Source organism: Malaclemys terrapin, chromosome 11 (genome assembly GCF_027887155.1).
Source record: "Malaclemys terrapin pileata isolate rMalTer1 chromosome 11, rMalTer1.hap1, whole genome shotgun sequence".
NCBI lineage: Eukaryota > Metazoa > Chordata > Testudines > Emydidae > Malaclemys > Malaclemys terrapin.
Window position 1 is genome coordinate 38058258 of NC_071515.1, and position 15339 is coordinate 38073596.

Below are 15339 nucleotides of genomic sequence, written 5' to 3' on the forward strand. Positions count from 1 at the left end.
ACTTTTAAAAAAAAGAGAGAGATGCCCATTGTGTTGTTTTAAAACAGGTGGAAGACCTCTGTAATGATTTTATGCCTTTCCATAAAAATTTTATGGGGTGGATTTGATTATAGATTAATGTGTCCCTAATAAAACGGACTGATGGGACAGCAAAACCTGTGTCTCCCTGCACAACTGACTCGTTCCTGAACACATGCTCCTGTATTTGTTAAACTTCGGGGCTCGGATGCTCCAACGTGGCAAACGTTATTGTATCATTAATTGTAGCCTCGACACAATTTGGGGAATGAACTATCGGCAAATGTTATCCAACGAAATCTCTTACAAGTACATTACAAATATAAATAAAACCACATTTGAAAACAATTCTATGTCAGCAGGCGAGACATTGCACTATTGATAGACAATGTTTTCTTATTTAGTGTCTAATGCGCAGCAGCTTCTAATAACTTCCTACCAACCATATGCAAAACGCATCTTGCTATTATTTCCGCCCCCCTCCAAACATAGTTTGAGAAGGATAATCCCCTTTATTTACTTCACATCTCTAGATGGGTTCTTCTGAACCGTTTGTGCTTTACCAACTAAAAGAATATTTGGTTAGTATTTAAAACTAAATTACCCATATTCTTCTGCACATTTCTGTTCCTTCAGACAGACTGAAGATGGACGTATTTGAATCTGAAGAAAATGCACACAGTTAGTTCATAACCCACAACAGTACTCGTTGAGAATATAACATAACACCATACAGGAAAACAATTCCTACGCACTGACAAATATAAGGAAGGGACTGAAATTCCTGTTTATTTAATGATTTATGGCGGTCTTCTTCCTTTGCATTTGCATGCTTATCTTTTATTTTCCATATACACAGCTTGTTTCATGTTAAGATATTGCACGGAATTATTCATAGATATATATATATAAACTGATTAGTCAGGAAGATTTAAAATGAACATTTTTTTCATACATGTGAAAACTTGGTATGTAGCCAGCTAATTGCATTTCCACTACTGAAACTTCTTTGGCGATGTATTGAGAACTTTTACGCGAAAGGAGAAGAAAGTAAATAGAGGTTCAGATATATTTCTTATTTGAACTCATGGAGATCCTTGGTTTTAGTATGGATCTTTTAAAACCAGGATAAAAACACCATACGTGAATACTATCGGTGTCTTTAGCATTAAAATGTTTGTTCTCTGGCTTGAGGAAAATATAGTATGTTACTAATTGTTGCCAGTCCAGTATACTAAAATATATACCCGAGACAAGGGAGGAAAATTTGACATGAACTGTAATTGTGTCATTAAGGAAGAAAACATTTAAAATATCTCGTATCTTATCTCTTGCTTTGGAAACTGCATGGGTGTAGAAGGGGTGTTTTGTTCTGTTTTGTTTTTGAATGCTGTTTTTCAAGAGCAGACAGTATCCACACGTTTCTTTCCAGTATTGTTAGAAGGTGAAAGTATGTTCAAGCATTTGGACTTCAATGTGGAGTCATGTTCATTTGCAAGCCATTTACAGTTCTGTTTAGCATTTCATTCCCTCCTCTCTCCCCCCCCCCCCCCAGTTTGCAAGATAAAGTGACTGTTAATAACATTTTTCAGCTATGTACCGTTAAGAGTCGTGAACTTTATTAGCTTCATGTATGTTATAAAAGTGGAATTGCGTGAAATAAAACGATCTTCCGAGCAAACAAAAATGGTGCAGAATAACAAAAGTAGGTCTGAATAGGCTGTCGTACTTTAGTGTGCACCGTTGTAGCACTGCTAGTAGAAAAATCCCACCCTTGCCAGATATCTAAGAGAATTGTTTATCTTCCACAATGCTCTTAAATCTCTTGAGCTCACCAAGAACTTTATGATGTTTTTCTGTACACATATCTCTGGATTTTGTATGTTGCATTTTTAAAAGCAAATGAGGACTAGAAATCAAACTCTACACATTGTAGGTACACAAGGACTGTTATTTTTTAAATCAACACACTAATGTCAAATAAAACGACACACAGATTGCTGACAGCTTGTACTAGAGATTTTTTTTATCACTTACCATTTATGAGTTGATTGAATGAGGATGTCCAGTTTATGCTATAATATTTTACTATCCCTTTTGCATTCACTTTTCAGACTGCGAACGATTACACAACATTTTAACAATTAATAATTTGTTTACAGTCACAATTATAAAATAATTAGGTTTATATAATTTCTCACTCCCCCCCCCACATCCACTCCCTAAATAAAACCACACACACAAAAGAGAAGAAACAAGAAAAGAAGCTACATCAATCCGAACAACTGCTGATCAGGAAGGATCAGGAAACCAACCTGAATCTGTACTTTTAAACATTTTTGTAGAAAACCAAAGGAACCGCAGAAGTTTACAGACTTTATTGCATTATACATGCGAATAGAACATGCACAAGAAGAACATATTGCTGTTGTACGACTACTATACCACATATGCACCACAAGAAAATGTCTACAATGGAGAAGAATTAACTATTCCATTTTATGAAGGACAATTTCTAAGTTCATTTGAAAGAATAGTTACATTGTAATGTGCTTTTTTCCCAAAAGTTTTTCCCCTTAAAGTATTGAATGTATTCAAAATGTTATGGCCCGTATATTAGCCCCCACATAAATACCATTTTGTTAGAAAAAACATGAAAAAGTCACATTGTTTGGATGTTCGACAGTTCCAATAAGTTAAGACCAAATGATAATATTCAATCATAGTTACCCTGCATTACGATGAGAAAAAAAAATAAATTACACGTGCTAGGTTTTTATATATATATACTCATCATAGTAATACATATTCACTTGCAGCACTAAATGAATGACGAAAAGTCACATTCTATCAGAAAAAAAAGGAAAATGGAGGGTTTTTTTTTCAAAGTCTCTCCTGCATTTTGCAACTGGCGGTGCTGTGCCCATTTCTCACTGTTTCAACCCCCAGGTTTACGGATTAAGAGAAGGTCAGATTAGCGGTCAGTTCTCGGATTCGGTTCTCCCTGCTCATCTTCTTGAGCTTCATTCTGCGGTTTTGAAACCAAATCTTGACCTGCCTGTCAGTAAGGTTTACGCTCTTACTGATCTCTAGGCGGCGCTCTCGAGTGAGATACATATTGAATAAGAACTCTTTTTCTAATTCCAGTGTTTGATGTTTAGTATAAGGACACCTCTTCTTTCTGCCACTCTTTGCAGTTAACCAATTGCTTGTTGGCGTATCAGACTTGATTTCCTCTATCAAAATCAAAGAAGAAGAAGAAAAAAAAATCAAAAATACCTCAGGCTGGTAAAGTGTACCCTTGGCCATGAACCCTCATCTATAGTGTCTGGTAGATATGTTAAATGTTGGTATTAAACATTGCTAGTATGAGGTGTGTGCACTGGAATAGATGTTTAATTGTTGCCAGACTCAAGGTAAATAGTTCAGATAAAATGATTCACTATCGTTTGGAATTTGGGGCTGTTTTAAAAATTATATCCAAAGTTTTCAACTAGTACATAACATTTGAACAATATTTAACCTGCCCTCAGAACAATGATAAAAATTTTAGCGTATCTGGGCTGCACATGACAGTACAAGTCTTATGAGACTTTTATTAAGACAATCTCTCAATTAAAAAGCATTAATGCAATATATTTTCTATCAGATTCCTGTATCTCATATGTTGAATTACACAAAGAGGCACAGAAGCAGATATTGGTATTTTTCTTAACTAAAAGGATAATTTTTAAATCAACACCTTATACCACGGATTTTGTTTTCATTTTCCTTTTAGAATTTTTCCAATAGAAAGAAATTTGTCCCAGATAAAGCTAGACTTGAATTGTTAAATAAATGTTATACATAGAATTTCTATGCACATATTGGGATAAAAATTGTCCTAGAGGTTGCCAGGCACATTTTTATAAGAGGAAATCTCCCGTTTTTTATACTCCACAATATCCCGTTCGAAATTAAGGCTATTGTGCACTTTTAAAAGGAAAATATAATCAAATAATTATCTCCTTCATCTTTTAAATACATTTCAAAATAATGTTGTACTTTTAAAGACAAAACCAAGGTTATCAAAAGCACCACTTCAAAATAGTCCACTTTTAATCAAACAGATAGCGGGCTACTGTTTTCATTGTACATTTGTTTAAAACTTTATACAGCTTTGTAGCACCCATTTCTCCTCTATTTTAATAGGATCATAATTAACTTTCAATGCAATCAAACCACAATTAGACTGAGTGAAAATAGTTGACCAAAATATTACAAGATAAAAGTTAAATTGGTCGTATTGTACATGCTCCAGAGCTATTTTAAGGTGTTTCATTGATTTTTTGATACAGTAATTTATTACAAAGAATAACATATATATTCTCCTCATGCACAGAGGGCTATCTGCATACGAGGATATGTAAATATCAAAAAAAATTGCAATCTTTTGTGTAGCATTTTTCCCTTCTAAAAGCTTCAGAGACACAGCACCTGCAGCCCGATTCCTCCTTATCATTAAATGTTACGGCTGTAATGCTTGTTAGTATTTTACACTGTGTTTTACGATGCTGGCGTGTTCAAGTTATAGCACGTTACGGTTTAAACTTTATAATACCGACCTTTACTTTCCTTCTCCTGTACTTCTGGGCTGGACACAGAGCCTTCAGCCAGGCAGCTCCTTTCATCTTGTAAAGTGGACTTTGGCTCTGGACTTTCCACTTGAGAGACTTTAGCTGAGTTGTCTTGGTTGTTCGGATTTTCATTCATTTTCTTTTCCATCTGAAGTTGAGAAGATAGCTGCGGTTTGGAGCTGCCGCGAGGGTTTAACTGTAACATTACAGTTGAACTCGTTTCAGGACTATTATTGTACTCTTGGGTTTTCCCAGTGGCGTAGGTCTGGCTTAGTCTAAAATATCCTGGGACAGGAACCTCGGGATTTTCAATGGGACATGATTCAGAGACCAACCTCTGGTAGGAAGGGACGTCTGAAGAAATTAGTTTTGTTCTCTTATCAGAATACATGCAGCAATTGCTTTCTTCCTTAATATTTGTAGTAAAGGAACAAGTGGGTACCTGCTGTGTAACAGGTTGCTCTATTCGACAAGACCTATTCGGATCTGTCCAACTGTCTACTTGAGGTATATAAGGATGTACATTCATACCCATATTTTGGTGATTAACTTCTCTTTTAGCCAGAGACGGTAGAAGTCCACAGGTTTGCATTCCATAAGTTCCAATGTCTGTGCTAGGTGGCATATACATGCTGGCGCTGTTAGAATAAAAACTGTCACTTCTACAGGCACTGATCAAAGAATCTACTAAAAAGGTATTAGCAGCAGGAGAGCTGTTTGGAAAGGACATTTTGGGGAGGAATTTGAAGAAGAGAGATTGTGTCCTTTGTAGGCTGACATCTCTAGGAAAACATTCCCTGTGTAATTGTGGATGCCTCTGCACAACCACATGACAACCAAGCCAATGAGATTTGAAAATGGCCTTGAGCCGCTACCTCCCCGCGAGTCACGTGCTCCGCGGGACAGTCCGGGCTGCATCTGAAATGTGGTCAACAGCGACATCTAGAACGTCAGGGGGAAAGTGCTCGCTCTGCGCCGGAGCCTTGCGAAGCAGCCCTGGCGCACTGCGCTGATTTAAAACAAGGGGCTTTATTTCTTTTAGTTGTGTTTTATTACAAACAAGCTGAATCCGAATTCACCGAACTCCCGGCAGCTTACTGTCCCTTGGTCCAAGGAGATGGGGACAAACATGAAACAAGATCCTTGCAGACAGAACGCCCCGGAAAATCACTGTCATGTACATAATGAAACCCCCATAGCTTGTGCATTTTTTTTTTTTTTGGGGTACGAAAATAAGTGGTTTCTACTGATCTCGTGGACGGTCATTACTTCAAGACCCTGTGCAGTTTCAGACAGAAGACAGTTATTTGGAAGCAATGTGCTCTCAGAGCAACCGCCCCAAAAGCTCACTGCATGAGAAAGGCTCTTTCTCCCCCTTTTCCTTAATGCTAGTAATACTAATCACAAAAAAAGAAAAAGAACCTTAAAAGTTTTAGACAACTGGATGTGCTGAACCATGTGCGAAATCCGAAAGTGTCATTTGGTTATTATGCAAAGAAAAATATGTTTTCTTTTTATGGATTTTGTAAAAGCATTGGTTCCTGACAAGCGAAAGGTACAAAAGGTTGTGGAATTTATTAATACGTATTAAGAAGAATCAGGGCGATCAATAAAATTCTCATCTACATTCTTGGGCTACTTGGTAATTTTCTTGCTTCTGAAGCTTTTTAAAGAGTTATACCCTCTGTTGCCACACACGGGAAGATATTTTATTAACAAATCAATCGAGACTTTGTAAAGGATAAGATTAATAGTTAAGATTTAGCATAATGGCGTTCGCGTTATGAATTATTGAAAATTATACTATTGATTTTTCCCCTCGCTACTAACCAAGAGGGTCAATTTTGTTTTAACACAAACCGTCAAATATTAAAAGCTATACTTTTATCATAACGTGAGTGTATAGTTACCCTAGATTCCTAAAATTATTTTACAATGCTCTCTCTCTCTCTGCATATGCAAAATAAAATAAGATAAAAATAAAATAAAAAAATTACTTGCCCTGGACACTGAAAGCACCATAAAGATAATTTTTCTTCTGTAGCAGTGCTTATTTAAAAACACACAGAAACTCATATTTATTACAACTGTTCAAGCCACTTCTTTTTTTCCAGAAGAATAAATGCCGCATGAATATTTTAAAAAATCACAGAAAGCAACAGTAACTGCCTACATGGCAAATTAGACTTTTATTTTCCAACATTTTAGATGTGTTTTGTTGTTTCCCTCCTCACTTTGTAACTATATTTACATCCAGAGCTATTACTTTTAAAATTGTGAGATACCAGATTTGATCGCGAAACAATTCATTATATTTTTGCCTAGTTTCAAACTCAAGCATTTCTCGTTTAAGACTAGTGCTTTCAGGGAATTTCATACAGACAGCGTGAACTTGTTGATAAATTCCGTTTCAGGTTCGGCTAGCTATTTATTTTGGGCCTTTACATAATCAAAACACTGTTTTTAAAAAGTCCAGATATCTAAGAACAAACAGCACATAAAAGGGCGTTTAAACTGTATCGTTTGCACAAAAGCGTAGTTTGAAATGGCATATTCCAGCAACATGAATTTGAATTTTATAAGAGTTCCTGGTATTTGAATGTTTTCCACTTTTCCGTACACTTTACATTGTTGGAAACAATAACCCTATTTAAAATCTCGCTGTGGCAATGAGACAGACCCTTTAAAACCTTATCGCAGCTGTTCAAATACAACATCATTGTCAGGTTAAGAGCCAGTGTCTTTTACAGCTTCAGTCTAAAGCTTCAGTGTTGCCAGAGAGTTTAAATATTACCTTCATAATATGAGCTGCTTTTAAAATTTTTCTGCACTCCCTAAGTCTTGTATACCTCCCTGCTCTTTTCGTGTATGTTTAATCGCCACAGCGCATTTAGGACAGAAAATGGGATTATGTGTATGTTTAAGATCATTATCAGAGCCATTGCTAAGATTTGCCTGAGCTCAGGAACAAACTGCAGTAGAGTTCACTGTTTGCGGACTGGGATTTTCCCCTGCTTTCTAACAATTTCCTCTTTTGGAACAACAGCCCTGACAACCCACCGAGTTTAAAGAAACAAAATACTATTTTGCTTGACACAGTTTAAGACTTGACTGTTAAATCTAATCAGGAATTTTATGCCCATCAAATGGTCTTTCGTAATCTTTATTTACTCTTTAAGAAAAGAGTGCCCCAGAAATTTTCCTACTGAAGTATTATCCCAGACGTTTGCTGTATATTTCGCCCGTTAGTAAAGTTAAAACAATAACCTAATCCTTAAATGCTCTGCGTTCCTGCGTCTGTTTTATTTAATGAGCTGACTCTGCTGCTGCTGATTATACATTATGTTTCCTTGATTTAAGTGAAAATATGATTTTAACATGTCAGAATATGTAGTTCAAATTATTATTATTTAATACTAAGTTTAGGAATGTCGAATAGCTCAATTTGATCATAATAAATCATGGCTTTTTAAAATCGTACAGGAAGCAGCCTAGCTTTTATTTGGAAAAATGAACATTAGGAAAGTTGGAGTTTGTTTGCCATAGAAGTTGAATAAACGTGCAGTAGTCTTTAGGGAAATGGTTACTTACATTCTGGGTATTTAATGTCACTATTTTTTAAAGCATATTGAGATGGAATAAAGTAATTAACATTAATAAATAAATCAATAGTGTGCAATAAACGAGATATACAATCTACATTAATATAAAAGGTTTGCTTTCAAAGCCCCATTTTTTCAAAGGGGGGGACCCCCAAAAAGGGCCCATATATACTAGATTACTATTTGTAATAAAATGTAGGTTGACATTATGCTTTTCAGTCTTAATAAATATTAGTAATAGAAATTCGAGGTTAAAAGACGTTGCTGTGAAGTTTAATTTTCATTCCCCTCCCCCATGTTATTACAGGTTATTTGATTTTTTTCTCCAACTGTTCTAACGATTCTTACTTGCAATTTCCTATGTTGGTATCGGATTATTGGCGTAGGATGGGAGAAAGGTTACGAAAAAGGAGAGATATTTTGCAGATGTTTTTATCAGTGCAAAAGATATTGCGAGAAATAGCTAACTTTAAAATAGACAGAAACCCAGAAAGACTTTAGTAATATTGCTTTCGATTTGAGGATTTAATGTAGTAAGACGCTAAAATGCAAACTATATATTTTATATCACGCTATTATATTGCTTTGCGATTGAAGAATATTTTTATTTCGCAAAAAAAAATTAATTGGCTACAATAGTGTGACCTTTCTTTTTTTAATAACGTAATTGTAACACTATCCTGCTTTTCGTGAGTCACGTTTTTCTACAAAAGAATCAACTTCTTGCTTGGATTGTCGGAACATTAAAAAAATATACCGATGCCATTATGTATTTCAACAGTATTATTGTTGATAAAACAATTGTGATTGCACATTAGCTTTTCCTCAAATGGTGATATTGGTGTGTTGTGTGATCACACATAGGTGCGTTGCCTATATTAGGAGGATATTCACAAATGGTTTAAACCTTAGCCTATTGTGCATCCATATTTCTTTGTACACATAAGTATAAAACTCAGTGTGTGATTTGGATCTTATCAGCTTTTAGCGTGTAGATAGGCCAATAAATACGCCCAATCTTATTCGTTTTAAATGCACCTTTACCTATATATAAATTCCTAACTATTTGTTCTTTAACCAGAAATACTCTATTCGTTGTTCTGATAGGACCAACCAAAATAAATTGGGAAATCGCTGACAGTTTTAAAAAAAAGTATACTCTCCCTTATCCATCCACAGAACCATCACATTTACATGATGATTCAAAAAAGAACAAAGCCACATTTTAATCTTCATCTAATTATTTAATTAACAGCATATATGATTTCAATCACAAGTTTACATTCGTTGAGAATGGCCTTAATATAAATGTGAAGGGCTAAAACATATAGAAGCCAAGAGGTGGAGTGAAGAGGCAAGATCTCAAAAGAAGTACGTTAATTTTAAAACCAACCAACCAACCAACCAACCTATCAACAAAAAGACTTTTCTGTATTTATTCCTTCTCGAGCTAAGAAACTGAATTAATTTTGGGGGCGAGAGGATTTGCTATGTATTCTGGATTCTGTTGATAAGCGTTACCTTTCTCTTCAAAGATTCCAATGATCTTAGATGGGACAATGTCATTTTATTACAGACGGCAAAGCTATTTCTAAGAAACTGTTAACAATGAACTTCTAAAAAACCTAGCAGACAAACTGTCAACTAATTCTTTCACGGGGATAGGGCTTGTTAAACAGAGAATATAGTTGAACAAGTAGATCATGCATTAGCTAGTTTTAGGTGAATTTTGGAAATAAGCAGATAAAAACTAACTGATCTTTGGTGTTATTATTTACAAGTGCGTATGGGGGGGAGGGGAGAAACATGTAAATTCACTGGAAATTTTCCAGGAAATGTACAGTGTTATATTTAATTTTCAAATCTTTTAGTTACATTTTAATAGCTCTCTACAGCATTATAAGGAGAGAGATTTTATTTAACAATCCCTTGGGAAGATGATGTTCCGATATTCAAAATATGCACTCTTCCGTTTTGTCATTTACTGTATACTAAATAGGCACATCCAGAATCAACGCCTGTCTTTTGTTTAAATTACATACACCTCTAAAACTATGTTATAGCTGTGTTTACACGTCTTTAAAAACAGGCTTGCAATAATATCTTACAGATAAGCTTTGGAAAGGAGACACATATTTTGATATAACTTTTGTTCTTTGGGTGTTAAGATTGCACTAAAAAGAGTAAATAGATTTTCGCTCTGCTGAACGAATTCTGAATATCATTATATTTCTCTTAAAATTATAGGATTTTTAAACCTCGGATGTATTACAAAAGACGACGACCAAAAAAATTCTTTTCAAGTGGCATATTCCTTGAGCATGTCACGGTTGTGGGTTATTTGTTTAATAAATCTTTTTGATGCTTTATTTTCTCATTTCGAAAACCCTGAAATCTTATTGTTACTTATATATTAGATATTTTATTAGTAGTACAATTACTATTAAGAGGAAAATAGACTTGAACATCAGGACAATTGTAAGCATTATAGAACATGAGCGCGCCCTCCTGTGGAATTCAGAAGCAAAGCACAAGGGAATTTATTTCTCTTCTTTGGCTTTCCGTTCAACCTTGATGCTTTTAGGTATATTCAACAACGGAGTTAATTTCTGTTTTTAAACAGACATTAAAATATAATATAGTTGAAACATTCGGCAAAGATTATATCGGTATATTTAGTTTCTGGTGATCATCTTTGCGGTGCCTTAACATTTTAAATGACCATGTATGCTTGGATAATTTATTAAATACACCATAGGGATCTGAAAAATCAAATAACTTATTCTTGCACTATGGATTAAGACCCAGAAGAGATGTGCGATTTTTGTGATAATGTTAAATGATTTATTTTAATAGTTTCCTATTACTACATGTTTCTCCATTCGACAGAATGTTTCCTGTTAAAAATATATTTGAAGATGAATTCTCTGGAAATATTGTTTTCCTCCAAAATACCTAGTTATTTTTTACATTCCACTGCTCTCTATATAGTATTTTAGCTCGGAGCGGTTATCGAAAGAATGGCCTTTCCTATATTTCTTAGATACGACATAAGTATTAAGAAAAATAGAACATATTTGAACATAAATGACGGATTCCATTAGGGAGCTGTCCGAACATAGCGTTATGGGGAAGTTGTCATGACAGCTGGAATTTTCTTAGCGTTATGATGCATTTGCTAATAACGCTAGCTATGCAGTAGTTAGTGTGTGAGTGTGTGTGTGGGTGCGTGTGTGGTGAGTGTATGTATGTGCTTATGAGAGAAGGCGATCGAGAGACAGAGAAAAAGAGAGAGAGAGTGGGTGGTGGTTGAAAATAACAGAGGAACCTTAAGGCGCCTAATTATTCAGAAAGGTTAAAGGTGATGACCTTGACATTTTGGAAGTTCAAAGGCATACACTTATGTTTTTCTTGCTAAAGAGTTTAAAATTTTATTTTTTTAGCTATGCCTCCTTACGATTTCTTCAGCGAATTTTTAGTTTTTTTTGTCTTTTCCGGACTTATTTCCGTACTTTTGCGTTTACTGGATGCAAGTGTAAAGAGACCCACTTTTCTATTCTTTTTCTATTTCTATTCAAAAAAGCCAAATTCTTTTCTCATTCCTTTCCTTTATTGCACTTTGCGGAAATCTCTTTTTCACCCACCAGAAGGTGTATAATATAACCCAATTAAGCTGTTTAGAACCTCGGCTTTTATGGTGTTGTCTAGACAGTTCAAGGTTTTGTAAACAGCTTCGCCAGGTCATACTACATGAAGTGAAGAGGGGACCTTCACCAGTTTCTTTTACTTTCAAAATAAAGACAAGGGCCAGTTATTTTATACTAAGTTGGGGAAACTGATTACATTCCCGTGATTAAATATAGGAAACTCAGAACGACTTGGTAAAAAACACGGTGAAAATATTCACTGTTTTTTTCGCTAAACTTTTTTTAACTAGTTTCAATTGTTTACATATGCCTGTTGTTTGAAACATTCAGGGTTCCCATTCTGACAATCCTCCCCTCGCTAGTAAACATCCATTTGAGCTTTGAATTCCTGTCTCAAACGTTAGATGCCTGAACAGTTAATAAAGCTTTTTCATAGCTTATAGTAATTGTGGCACCATCAAAAGTGGTGGTCTTCAGACAGCCATGTTTGGGCTGCCTTAAACTGAGGGTAATAACAGTGAAGGTTTTATATAGAATCAGTTAGAGATGTAAACTAACATTTAAATTCTGTTGAAAATAATTTGACTTAACTTCCTCCATTGTTACTTAATTGAATTTGGCTCTAGTCGGGTACACACTCTGATCTTTCAGAGATGAAAATCCATAAGTGAGCAGAAGATATAACCTTAACTTTACTAGAAACCATTTATTCACATGTAAAAGACAGTGGCCCATGCGTTTATATGACAATAGAAACACACACACACACACACACACACACACCATGTACATTTACCATCTTTTAAATAAACTGCATTCATTTAAGGGAGGAAAGGGTTATTCTAGATCAAAACCAACAGGGAAAAAAACTCTTTTTTAAAAGCAAAATCTACCATACACACCGCCGGTCCATTGGTTTCCATCATGAAAGAGAGAGAGAGAGAAAAAAACCACCTTGGGCGATAAACATTGGAGAATGGACTTTTGGATTTACTCTAGCTTCCCCTTATGAGGAACGTGTTCCGCCAAACCCCCGATATCTCCAGTGGACATTGATTGTTTGGAGGTACCAGAGTTGAACAAGAAAATGAAACTTTGCGTTCCGCAGGGTGAATGTGTCCTGTAAACCAATCTTCTGGTGTACTCAGATGGCAGGTTAGGTAGAGATATTTTCTTTTCTTTTCTTTCAAAACAAGGGGTTTCCAGTGAAATATTGGAGTCGATCTCTGTTCAGTTTCTTTTCTTTCATCCTTCGATTCTGGAACCAGATTTTAACTTGTCGATCAGTGAGGTTCAGCATTCTGGACAACTGCAGTCTTTTTTCTTTGTTTATGTACACGTTGAAGAAAAACTCACGTTCCAGTTCTCTTATTTGATATTTGGTGTAGGGACATCTCTTTTTCCTTGATCGCTGGGGAACTACTGAAATTCAAGACAGAATAAACTGATGTTATGCTGTTCCAGTTAACACTTTCAGATAACGATAGATAAGACACATTCATAACATCCCATTTACTAGAAAGCAGCATCCTAACAGTTAAGAAAACATTCTGAGAGATTTCTCCCTTTCCCACCCCCCTTCTGGGTAACTTTGCAAAAGGTGGACATTTCCAACTTCCCCTTAAAATAGACCCTATCTAGCAGTACAGAGAGATGTTTAAATTGGTTGGACATATTCCAAGGTTCTCAAACTACTCCCCTAAACAAATGAAAATATTAGAATCTATAATTAAGGGTGCTCTGAATAATAGCTGTGAAATCTCTCTGCTCCCTCCCAAATCAACAATTTAATAACAATTAATATCCTGCTCCAAAAATACCTTAAGCCCACGTAAATTGGTTTCCTATCGTAAACACGCTTTACAACGGTAAAGGAAATCTTATAGGATATATAAAATCCTTTGGATGCTTATAAAATTGCACATAAAATGCGGCTTGACAAAGTGTTGGCCTTGTACGGTTGCCCCCAATTTACTACTGATACCTACCTGAACTGTTGCTCTTCTCTGCAACAGCCTCACCAGAAGGGGAACCGGCGCTGTTTTCTGTTGTCACTTTCTTCTCTTGGCTGGAAGGTGTTTTACTACAAGTGCTATTCTGAGGTTTCAAGTCGCTCTTGGCCGCTTCCCCCTCGTTCTCTGCTTGCTGCTGGTATGGAGGTCCATGGGCTGTCTCATAAAACTGGTCAAATCCTTGCGGGAGAATGCCGTTCCTTCCCACCGTGTTGTAGAAGTTGGAGGCGGCGGCGGAGGGTCCATGGTGGCTGCACACAGGATCCGTTTTGAATAACATTTCCGTCCTCCTGTTAGCAGGCTGCAGAAAGTCTCGATGCATAACCTCCTCAGCTGAGTAATAAGGAGCATAACTGCCCCTATACTGCCATTTGCTGCGCTCTAATCCGTATTCCCTGAATGCCACTTCTCGCACAGGTTGGACATGAGGTAAATTAGAAGAATAAGGAAAAGTCATTTGACAGGAAGACGATTGAGACAAAAAAGAGGGCTTCGTCGAGAAATCTGAAGGTGAAACGTAATAAGCGCACCCTGGTAGATACATATTGGATGCACTGTGGCTGCAATCGTCGAACTCAGTCATGTCTTCCTTTTTGCGATTGCAAGCAACCAGGAGACTTCAGTGCATTGAACAAGATCCATCTATTGCACAAGAGGGTTTGGACAGGATCAACTAAGAAAAAATCCCCACCGTGTGCTGACGTGCAATTCATCTTGATTGATTCTAGTGGTAATTATGTCACGTGACGCCATGTAGAAATGTCCTTATATCTATATCAGCCCTTCTGAAAGACTCCTAAGATCTCTCCAAAGAGCTTCCCAGCACCGAGAGATGAGCAACGCATTTGTACAAATGTTACATTTTTATCTTTCTTTCTGCCACGGCAAGATGGGGTAAATATATAGAGAGGCTAATCACCTGAGAATGCACAGTCTGTGTAGCGACTCCTACACACTGCTGGAAATCCAGCCCCTAGCACTGAAGCAAAACGCACGCACACAGAACTCCTCCGATCCCCTCTGTCTAGGCATGTCTCTAAACATATTTAGGGAAATAGGCACAGATAATTCGACTGGGAAAGGTCATCCATAGCTATCTGGGTGTGAGCTTCAAATCGGAGACCTCGACACTGTAATATGACAATTTAGCATCGGAAATATTTGCTTGTTGCTACTTACACTGGTAATTAGCTGATGATAGTAAATTTAGGAAAGCAAAGACCCTATTTACATAATCTAGCAGATTTGCTAACTCAGATCTAGAAATCCATAGTTGGCATAAAAATATGTTACAAAATTCAAACTATGAGACTCAGTAACCTTATTTTTCCTTTCCCTAAGTACAAGCCCTGTGTGTTTGTCTGAGGGTGTGTATGAGAGACTGAAAAGAGAAATATGCAAATAGAACATTACTATTAGCCTATTTTGTTAAAGGAAGTCTCTG

The 15339-nt window shown here is 36.2% G+C and overlaps 2 protein-coding genes across 3 annotated transcripts; both read right to left on the reverse strand.

The window, feature by feature from the left end:
* Positions 1-633: 633 nt before the first annotated feature.
* HOXD11 (homeobox D11) lies at positions 634-14522 on the reverse strand. 2 transcript variants are annotated; one of them, XR_008446705.1, is made up of 3 exons: positions 13872-14522; positions 12786-13305; positions 634-681 (listed from the first exon to the last, which is right to left on the reverse strand). XR_008446705.1 is itself a non-coding variant. In XM_054044586.1 (2 exons), exons 1-2 carry the CDS (start codon positions 14476-14478, stop codon positions 13070-13072), a joined length of 843 nt encoding a protein of 280 aa, XP_053900561.1. In that variant the 5' UTR covers positions 14479-14522; the 3' UTR covers positions 6792-13069. The 2 variants fall into 2 exon arrangements, 1 of the variants encoding a protein (XP_053900561.1); XM_054044586.1 differs by lacking the exon at positions 634-681 and having other exon boundaries at positions 6792-13305.
* On the reverse strand, positions 2382-6540 carry HOXD10 (homeobox D10). Its single transcript, XM_054044584.1, has 2 exons — positions 4623-6540; positions 2382-3254 (listed from the first exon to the last, which is right to left on the reverse strand). The coding sequence occupies exons 1-2, from the start codon at positions 5362-5364 to the stop codon at positions 2977-2979; spliced, it is 1020 nt and encodes a 339-aa protein (XP_053900559.1). The 5' UTR covers positions 5365-6540; the 3' UTR covers positions 2382-2976.
* Positions 14523-15339: the final 817 nt, after the last annotated feature.